General features: G+C 43.3%; 1 protein-coding gene across 1 annotated transcript in view; it reads left to right on the forward strand.

Annotated features, from left to right (window-relative positions):
* The window catches only part of LOC137374862 (retinol-binding protein 2-like), a 44788-nt gene extending 36174 nt beyond the window's left edge, over nt 1-8614 (forward strand). The window contains exons 2-4 of the mRNA XM_068041419.1: nt 1474-1652; nt 3609-3710; nt 8561-8614. Coding sequence (XP_067897520.1) covers nt 1474-1652; nt 3609-3710; nt 8561-8614 — 335 coding nt within the window. The remainder of the gene's footprint in view (nt 1-1473; nt 1653-3608; nt 3711-8560) is intronic.
* Nucleotides 8615-10963: the final 2349 nt, after the last annotated feature.

Consider the following 10963-nt stretch of genomic DNA (forward strand, 5'->3'; position numbering starts at 1 on the left):
TGCAAGCATAACAACTCAAGAAACTAGACACCATCTGAAACAAAGCAGCTCCCTTGATTAGCACCCCATCCACCATCTTAAACATTCACTCCCTCCACCACAAGTGCACTGTGGCAGCAGTGTGTACCATTTACAAGATGCACTGCAGCACCTTGCCAAGGCTCCTTCAACAGCACCTTCCAAACCGACGACCTCTACCACCTGGAAGGACAAGGGCAGCAGGCACATGGGAACACCACCACCTGCAAGTTCCCCTCCAAGTTACACATCATCCTGACTTGGAACTATGTTGCCTTTCCTTCACAGCTGCTGGGTCAAAATCCTGGAACTCCCTCCCTAAAAGCACTGTGGGTGCATCTACACCACACAGACTGCAGGGGTTCAAGAAGGTGGTTCACCACCACCAACTCAAGGGCAATTAAGGATGGCTAATAAATGCTGGCCTAGCCAGTGACACTCACATCCCAAGAACGAATAAAAAAAGAATCTGATCTTGAGGTTCAGATGACAGATATTTATATAACTGAAGCTTCGATCTTGAAACATACAGTAGTTCCATTGGATTCTTGCTTTGTAATCATTACTGGGTGTTCTTTATTCTGCATATAATTAAAAATACTTTTGACTTATTGACTTCTTGTTGGAGATGAATGTGGATTATGGGAGTGACTGAATGTTGGGGATTTCTGTTGGACTATTGTGACCACGGGACACAAAACCTTGCACTGATTCATGAGATTGGCAACCCTTATTTAATCATATTTATTAGTTACTGCAGTTAGTGTGTACCCTTAGCCCAGCTTACTGACAGTCCCATTGTGCCAACAGCAGTAGCTTATTCAGCTGATAGTAACAGTAAGTCTATCATAGCTCAAAGGCATAAGATTTCAAATTATGTTTGTCAACTAGGCTAGTAAGTATGATTGGATAATGAGCCCTCATAACATAAGTTAGTAGTTTTTCATTATTGCCAATTGTCTGACATCTGCTGATGACAGTTTTCAATATGGTATCAGCTACAGCCTAAACATGACTATTTTTAATTGGAAGCAGCATAGCACAAGCTTTCACCTGAGTAAAAGCCGAACACAGTGGCAAGCTGGGCAAAAATAGTTCCTTTTTTAAAAAAAAAGTCAACTTGCTCACAAATAAAATGAAACAAATGCTAACTGCAATTTTTTAGCTGTAACTGTAACATCACTGCCCATAAAATATAGAATGGACCTCAGCTGTGGAATAATGTTCTCACCAAATGCACTCTCGGTCATTTCCCTTAGGGAAAAGCTTACCTCTGTAGGCCTGAAATGTCATTCCTATTTGTATATAATATCATGTCACTGTGTATGAGGCTCTGATATAAATTCTTCATCCTGATAACAAGACACAGCATTTCAAGCAGAGAGTGAACTTAAATTAAACCATAACAAGAGCTTTAGATTCCTCATGCTGAACTCTCTCTTCTCTCCAATGCAGACATAGACTTTGCCACCAGGAAGATTGCAATTCATCTCAAGCAGACAAAAGAATTCAAACAGGAAGGAGACAAGTTTATCACTAAAACTCTAAGTACCTTCAGAAACTACAACCTGGATTACACAGTTGGAGAAGAATTCGAGGAACACACCAAAGGCTTAGATAATAGAATAGTCAAGGTATATGGCAAAGAATATTTTTACATAAGGATATTTTTCTGGATGTTTCAACCATTTTTGTAATTTTCTTGTCTTTTTTTTCTTCATTTGCTTGGCTTTACACCTTATACCTGAAAGTGAAGATGTGTGGCCTGTTGGCCTAACACTAATGCCCTTTTTAAATCAGGCACTATTTCCAAAGAATGCTGCATCATATTACTCCCAAATGGCTTACTTTTTAAAACAAGACATGTCAACCAAGAACTTTACAAGGTCTCATTTTACAAAGATGCTTGTGAATTAGTTGCTCTAGGTAAACAAGTTTAACAGAACTGTGGTAGATGTTCTGTCCCCAGGAGAACATAGTAAAAAAAAACAGAAAGTGCTGGAAATACTCAGCAGGTTTGGCAGCATCTGTGGTGAGAGAAGCAGAGTTAATGTTTCAGGTCCGTGACCTTTCACTGGATTTCCCGCATCTGCAGTATTTTGCTTTTATTTTAGAACACAGTAATAGTTGCACCAAGGGATGGAATGTGGGATGGAACCCAGATTTTCCAGCCTTTCACCCCATTTAAGTTAAGGTGAAAATCCCAAGCTGGGAGAGGGCGGGTGCTTCTTCTGCCTCTCCTTCCTGTATTCTGACAGCAGTTTGGTCATATATTTGTGGATGTTCCTGGGCTATTTCTAGAGTTCCATCCAACTATGGGGAAAGGGGAAGGGGAGGGGGAGGGAGCTAGCTGAGTTGCTCTTGCAGACAGCCAGCATGGACATGACAGGCCGAATGGCCCCCTTCTGTGGTGTAACCATTCTACATCTTAGGCTTATTAGTTCCCACGGTGTCCAAGCCTGCTCAGAGCAGGGTGTGATTCCGAGATTCCAGTAGCAAAGTGTGGCGGGCAGCTATAGATAATGTTGATCTTCTCTATCCTCCCCCTAAATTGCAGAAGGTAAAGATGTTTTATATCCTATATTCTGTAAGTGGCTAACAATAACTGAGTGCAGGCTTCCTATCATCCCACATTATTTCCCTTCAAATGTTAATGGCAATACTTCTAACCATTGCTTAGTATAGGTGAGCTGACTCTCGGCTCCTTCGAGTTTAACTCCTTCGAGTTAAAGGCCATAAATAAGAACATTACCATTTTGACTTGTATATTATCTATGCCTCAGTATTGGCAAAACCTCCCCAAAACAGACAGTTTCACCCATACAAAGGAACAGGTGTGGGAACTATTGTAATTTAAAGTCCAAACGAACAGTTACTGCAGTCACCTACCATCCAAACAAAACATTTTTTAGATCAGAAGAAGAGACAAACTCTTAACACATTCAATATTTTGCTGTCTCTTTATTATTGATGTTTTAGATACCAATGACTGGAAACGTCTGTGGATTTTATTGACGAGGTAAAGTCAGGCACCAAATGATATTTTGGATATACGATTGCATCATTTTTGCCCCTACTTATTGGTGATTTGGTGCTCTGGAATCCAGCTGGCACTTGTGGCAATGGAGTAAATAAGATTAATTTTACATCAATTCAATACTATATTTTCTTAAAATTCTTGTGTTTATCCCCCAAAGATGTTGGGATATGGTTCCACAAGTACCAGATACCCTCTGGTATTTCACCCAAATGGCCATCATTCAGGATTGACCCTTGACAGCGAGTGTAGGCAAACAATTTGATTGCAGGGGCATCAGAGCCAATATTGATCCCATCCTCAACCATATTCACATGTACATGATTATAGCAGGGATTACTGGATACCAATCAGGAACAGGAACCCCAGCTGACCTTCCACTCCCTATCCCAAGACAAAGAGGTCAACTGTAGCAATGCAACTGAGATCAGTTAGTCCAGCACAGACCAGAGATTGAATTGAGGACCTTCCTGGTCTGTATTGCTCAGCTACACAAAGTAATTATACTCATACGGTTTGAAGTCGAATAATAAACTTACTTGTTTCCTTGCAGACGCTGGTGCAGTGGGATGGGGACAAACTGGTCTGCGTCCAGAAGGGTGAGAAGCCCAACCGAGGCTGGAAGCACTGGATTGAGGGTGATAAACTGCACCTGGTAGGAAGTGCTATGCAGGATGATTATACAATACTCTCATTAAAGCCAAGCTACTAATGTGATGAGATATTATATAAATGAATGCTGGAGTCAGTCTTTGCCAAACAAAACTGATTGTTCGTACGTATTATTGTAAAATATGGATGAATAATTGCTTTGAAGTTAATGTTTCAGTAGTTCCAGTTCAAATATATAATGTAGCTGGTCCTCACAATATGAAAATGATGCAACCTGTGGAGAGTAAAAGGAAAGAATTGGCACTGTCTCTGCTTGCTGCATCTCCTCCAAGGCACTGCCAGCAACTCACCAGTTGTCTCTCTATAAACAATATGCATAATGTTTTTTTATTCATTCATGGGATGTGGGCATCACTGGCTAGGCCAGCATTTATTGCCCATCCCTGATTGCTCTCGAAAAGATGGTGGTGAGCCGCCTTCTTGAACCGCTGCAGTCCATGTGGGGTAGGTACACCCACAGTGCTGTTAGGAAGGGAGTTCCAGGAGTTTTGACCCAGCGACAGTGAAGGAAACGCGATATAGTCCTAAGCCAGGATGGTGTGTGACTTGGAGGGGAACTTGCAGGTGGTGGTGTTCCCATGCATCTGCTGCCCTTGTGCTTCTAGTTGGTAGAGGTCGCGGGTTTGGAAGGTGCTGTCCAAGGAGCCTTGGTGCATTGTTGCAGTGCATCTTGTAGATGGTACACACTGCTGCCACTGTGTGTCGGTGGTGGAGGGAGTGAATATTTGTGAATGGGGTGCCAATCAAGCGGGCTGCTTTGTCCTGGATGGTTACTGTGCATCATTCATCTTTGGCACACATATGGTTCAACGAGAAAGCCCACCAGCACATTCTCAGGACAACTAGGAAAAGGCAAAATGCCAGCCTTGCCCACATCCCATTCTTTGCACAAAAGTTATGCAAGCAGAAGCGAATTACATAATATAGAATAAGAGAGGAGAAAAGTAACTTCAGAAGAAAAGTCAATTAGAACTGAATAGTAGGTTGGTGCACTGCCCTTTTAACCAGCGAAAAGTGTTTGGATGGGAGCTTTTCCTCACTGTATGGATCTTATATAAAATGAATTTGGCAGTTTGAATCCAGTTCTCAGTGGGCACAAAACTGCTCATAAATTGACGTTAGATTGGCATGTCATCCATAACGGCCACAGGATAGGTATTACGGAAATGGAAAAATTTCACACAGGTTATGCAGAGAGTGCTATTATGAGTTCGATGTAAAAGCATATTATTGGAGCACAGCAGTGTAGAGACAACTTTGCTCTGTATCTAGCCCATGTGACATAAATTGTTGCTGACACAATCGGATAGATTTTAACTTTAGCGCAGCCAATCAGTGGAGCGTGGTGGGCTCAGATGTTCGTATCAGATGGGCTTTCAAAATGGCGATGGTCAGAGTTTGAGTGTTAATTAAGTGTTAAGTCTGCATACTCATCTTGAGGCCCTTACTGCCCTATTAACAGCAGTTTAGGTGGTTAAAATACATCTCTTTATGCACTTGAAATGGATTACTGTGATATTCACCAGCAATAACATACCTCAGCAGAAAAGGAAGCAAATATAGCCCAGTGCTTATTATATGTTCCTATATTTCTAAATACAAATGATATAAGGATAGTGTGGGAAAATGGCATTGAAGTGGAAGATCAGCCATGATCGTATTGAATGGCAGAGCAGGCTCAATGGGCTGAATGGCCTACTCCTGTTCTTGCGTTCCCAAAATAAGGGAGAATTTCAATATCCCTTGCCCAGTGGAAACCAGACAGAGTGGGAATTAAAATAGAGTGGATTAATTTCCCCTATCATTCCCACCACACTGCTATTTCAGCCCCACTGTATTTTCGCCCACCTAAATCAGGAGGAGCCTCATACATTGGGTCCTAGGATGTAGACAAGACCCTGATAACATTTGAAGTGCTGACTGAGCAGGGTGCTCACTGCAGCGAAACCTGGTCTGCAGGAATAAGAATCCAGCAAGGTCAGTGATAAACTTATATTTGTGGGTCCAGAAAGAGCAGCAATGTTTCTCTGGGCCCCACAAAGAAAGTCTGAGTCTCTGCTGCCTTGGGGTCTCCCACTTCTCGCATGTGAGACCCTTCTGAAAAGCTCCAAAGCCCACCCACGCCCCCCACCAGCCCTGCAGCTTAACTTTGTACCGCCCGATCTTCAACTGCCAATTTCAGCTGGCCAAGCTGCTTTATTCTGTTCATTTCAGATGGGCAGTGGACTGACGAGATATTAATGAGGCTCAGCCTTTAAAATTGGCCAAACTCCTTGCTGCTGCTCCAGGGGGCTGCCCACTCACTCAGCTGGCTATCCGCCTGTGAGTTAAAATTTCCCCTTCAACGTGTGGTTAAGGTTATAATTTTTCTTTCTGTAGTTCTTATTTGTCAATTTTCTTCCATCACCTGTCCTGTCTTGAGGGACTATATCATATTAGCATCAGGAGCCCTTTGATACTTTGCTCAAAAAGCCAGACAATGAATGTTAAGGGTGTTCACCTGTGGGAGCATCACAGCCAAGCCTGACTCTGTGAATATGCTAAAATAATATATAATATAAAATCAAGAAATGCTGGAAATACTCAGCAGGTCCGGCAGCATCTGTGGAGAGAGAAGTAGTGTTAACGTTTCAGGTCAGTGACCCTTCATCAGAACTGACAGAGGCTTGAAATGTAATATGTTTTAAGCAAGTAAAGTGGGGATGGGGCAAAAGATAAGGTGTTGATAGGACAAGGTCACAGAGAATAACTGACCAAGAGGTCATGGAGCAAAGGCAAATGGTATGTTAATAGTGTGGTGAAAGACAAAGCGTAGTACAGAGAGGGTGTTAACTGAGAGAAAACTGAACAGCATGGCTCCAAGCACAAACATGAAAAAGACAGTAGGTAGGCACAGTAGAACCAAACTTAAGAAACTAAAATAAAATAAATACATAAAAAATAAAAAATAACTAAAAGCAAAACGAAAAAGGGGGGCCCGTCATGCTCTGAAATTATTGAACTCAATGTTCAGTCCGGCAGGCTGTAGCATGTCTAATTGGTAAATGAGGTGCTGTTCCTTGAGCTTGCGTTGATGTTCACTGGAACACTGCAGTAATCCCAGGACAGAGATATGGGCATGAGAGCAGGAGGGAGTGTTGAAATGACAAGCAACTGGAAGCTCGGGGTCATGCTTTTGGACTGAGAAGAGGTGTTCTGCAAAGCAGTCACCCAGTCTGCGTTTGGTCTCTCCAATGTAGAGGAGACCACATTGTGAGCAGCGAATACAGTATACTAAATTGAAAGAAGTACAAGTAAATTGCTGCTTCACCTGAAAGGAGTGTTTGGGGCCTGGGATAGTGAGGAGAGAGGAGGTAAATGGGCAGGTATTACACCTCCTGCGATTGCAGGGGAAGGTGCCGTGGGAAGGGGATGAGGTGGTGGGGGTAACGGAGGAGTGGACCAGGGTGTCGTGGAGGGAACGATCCCTTCAGAATGCTGACAGGGGAGGGGAAGATGCATTTGGTAGTGGCATCACGCTGGAGGTGGCCGAAATGGCAGAGGATGATCCTTTGGATGTGGAGGCTGGTGGGGTGGAAAGTGAGGACAAGGGGAGCCCTGTCGCGGTTCTGGGAGGGAGAGGAAGGGGTGAGGGTAGAGGTGCGAGAAATAGGATGGACACAGTTGAGGGCCCTGTCAACCACAGTGGGGGGGGAATCCTCGGTTGAGGAAAAAGGAAGACATATCAGAAGCACTGTAATGAAATGTTGCATCATCAGAGCAGAAGTGTCGGAGACGGAGAAACTGGGAGAATGGAATGGAGCCTTTACAGGAGGCAGGGTGTGAAGGAGTGTAGTCAAGGTAGCTGTGGAAGTCGGTGGGCTTATAATGAATATGAGTGGGCAGAGATGGAGACAGAGAAGTCGAGGAAAGGAAGGGAAGTGTCGGAGATGGACCATGTAAAGGTGAGAGAAGGGTGGAAATTAGAAGCAAAGTTGATAAAGTTTTCCAGTTCCAGGTGGGAGCAGGAAACAGCACCAATACAGTCATCAAAGTACCAGAAAAAGAGTTGAGGGAGGGGACATGAGTAGGAATGGAACTAGGAATGTTCGACATATCCCACAAAAAGACAGGCATAACTAGGACCCATGCGGGTACCCAGAGCAACACCTTTTACTTGAAGGAAGTGAGTGGAGTTGAAGGAGAAGTTGTTCAATATTAGAACAAGTTCAGCCAGGTGGAGGAGGGTTGTTCAAGGAAGAAGCGGAGAGCCCTCAAACCGTCCTGGCGGGGGATGGAGGAGTAGAGAGATTGGACGGCCATAGAGAAGAGGAGGCGGGTGGGGCCAGGAAACTGGAAATTGCCAAAATGACATAGGGCATCAGAAGAGTCACAGATGTAGGTGGGAAGAGACTGGACTAGGGGGGAAAAGATGGAGTCAAGATAGGAAGAAATGAGTTCAGTGGGGCAGGAACAGGCTGAAACAATGGGTCTGCCAGGACAGTCCTGTTTGTGGATTTTGGGAAGGAGGTAGAGGCAGGCTGTCCAGGGTTGAAAGACTATGAGGTTGGAAGCTGTAGAGGGAAGATTTCCAGAGGAGATGAGGTCAGTGATAGTCCTATGGACAGTCGCTGGATGTTCGGTGGTGGGTCATGGTCCAGAGGGAAGTAGGAAGAAGTGTCTGAGAGTTGGCGCTGAGCCTCTGCAAGGTAGAGATCGGTACGCCAGACAACTACAGCACCACCCTTGTCTGCAGGTTTGATGACAATGTCGGGGTTAGACCTATGAATATGCTATTTCAATGGCGATGTGCTTAATAATGCATTCTAATTTACTGTTTTTTTTCCCTTCCAGGAGTTAACGTGCAACGACCAAGTGTGCCATCAAGTTTTCCAGAAAAAGAACTAAAAAGAATTTCAATGCAGATCTTCGTCAATCAACAATAATGTGGACTTCTTTTTCTTATATGCAGCAGATCTTTGCCCAATGTCATTGTATGCATGTTGTATTTTGCACATTGTATGCATAGTGTTTTAAATTATACCAAATTTATTTGTATTACACATGGTGCAAAATAAAAACATTAAATTAGGAACCTTCAATGCCTTGCTCCCAGTTGTTGCTTCCAAAGCGCCAACACATTCTCTTTCATGTTCAACGTCAATAATGCATCAGCAGGACTCCGATTCATGTTTATTTGTTTCAAGAAAACACACCTGTCTTCGTTAATGAAGCTGGGCAAGTGGATGAAGTAACGGTGGGTGACCATTTTGGAGATAGCGACCATAATCGTGGAAAAGGACAAAGATAAAACAGGAGGAAAAGTTCTAAATTGGGGGAAGGCAAATTTTACGAAACTGAGAGGTGATCTGGCGAAATTGAACTTGAAGGTAAATCAGTGACAAATTAGTGGGAGGCATTCAAAAGTGAGATTCTATGGGCATAGTGTAGGCATGTCCCCACAAGGATAAAGGGTGGTACGGCCAGATTTTGCACCCCCTGGTTATCTGGAAGCACATAGGGTAAGTTAAAGCAGAAAAAGAAAGCTTATGACAGTCGCAAAAAACTTAATATTTTAGAAAGCTTAGAGGAGTATCGAAAGTGCAGGGGTGAACGAAAAAAGGAAATTAGAAAAGCAAAGAGAGGACATGAAAAATTATTGGCAGGTAAAATCAAGGAAAACATAAAGATATTTTATCAGTACATTAAGAGCAAGAGGATAACTAAGGAAAGGGTAGGGCCTATCAGAGATGTACAAGGGAATTTTTGCTTGGATACAGAAGATATGGGCAGGATTCTTGATGAGTTTTTTGTCTCTGTCTTCACAAAGGAGAGGGATGATGCAGACATTGTAGTAAAAGAGGAGGAGCGTGAAATATTAGATATGATAAGCATAATGATAGAGGAGGTACTAGAGGGTCTGACATCCTTGAAAGTGGATAAATCGCCAGGGATGGATGGATTGCATCCCAGGTTGTTAAAGGAAGCCAAGGAGGAAATAGTGGATGTGCTGAGGATCATCTTCAAATCGTCACTGGATACGGGCGAAGTGCCAGAGGATTGGAGGTCTCCGAACTTTGTACCATTATTTAAAAAGGGTGTGAGGGATAGGCCAAATAATTATAGGCCGTTCAGTCTGACCTTGGTGGTGGGTAAATTATTAGAATCAATTCTGAAAGGCAGGATAAACTGCCATTTAGAAATGCACGGATTAATCAGGGATAGTGAGCATGGATTTGTTCAGGGAAAGTCATGTCTCACTAACTGGATTGAGTTTTTTGAGGAAGTAACAAGGAGGTTTGATGAGGGTAGTACAGTGGTTGTGGTCTACATGGATTTTAGTGAGGCATTTGACAAGGTCCTGCATGGCAGACTGGTTAGAAAAATGAAAGCCTGTAGGGAAATGTGGCAGGCTGGATCCAAAATTGGCTCAGTGACAGGAAACAAAGGGTAGTCGTCGATGGATGTTTTTGTGAATGGAAAGCGGTTTCGAGTGGCGTTCCACAGCGTTCAGTGTTGAGCCCCTTGCTTTTTGTCATATATATTGATGATTTGGACTTAAATGTAGGAGGCATAGTTGGGAAATTTGCTGATGACACAAAAATTGGTCATGTAGTTGATAGTGAAGAGGATAGCTGTAGACTTCAGAATGATATCAATGATTTGGTTGAGTGGGCGGAAAAGTGGCAAATGGAATTCAATCCAGAGAAGTGTGAGGTAATGCATTTGGGGAGGGCAAACAAAGCAAGGGAATACACAATAAACGGGAGGATATTGAGAGGGGTAGAAGAGGTGAGAGACCTTGGAGTGCATGTCCACAGGCCCCTGAAGGTGGCATGACAGGTAGTTAGAGTGGTGAAGAAGGCATATAGAATGCTTTCCTTTCTTGGCCAAGGTATAGAATACAAAAGCAGTGACGTAATGCTGGAATTGTAAAATACGCTGGTAAGGCCACAGCTGGAGTATTGTGTACAGTTCTGGTCACCACATTACAGGAAGGACATAAATGCTCTGGAGAGAACATTTACAAGAATGTTGCCAGGGCTTGAAAGTTGCAGCTATGAGGAAAGTTTGGATCGGCCAGGGTTGTTTTCCTTAGAACAGAGGAGGCTGAGGGGTGACTTAATTGAGATGTACAAAATTATGAGAGGCCTAGATAGAGTAGACAGGAAGAACCTGTTTCCCCTAGTGGAGAGGTCAATTACCAGGGGGCACAGATTTAAGGTGATTGGTAGAGGATTAGAGGGGACATGAGGA

Source organism: Heterodontus francisci, chromosome 11, assembly GCF_036365525.1.
Source record: "Heterodontus francisci isolate sHetFra1 chromosome 11, sHetFra1.hap1, whole genome shotgun sequence".
NCBI classification, from domain to species: domain Eukaryota; kingdom Metazoa; phylum Chordata; class Chondrichthyes; order Heterodontiformes; family Heterodontidae; genus Heterodontus; species Heterodontus francisci.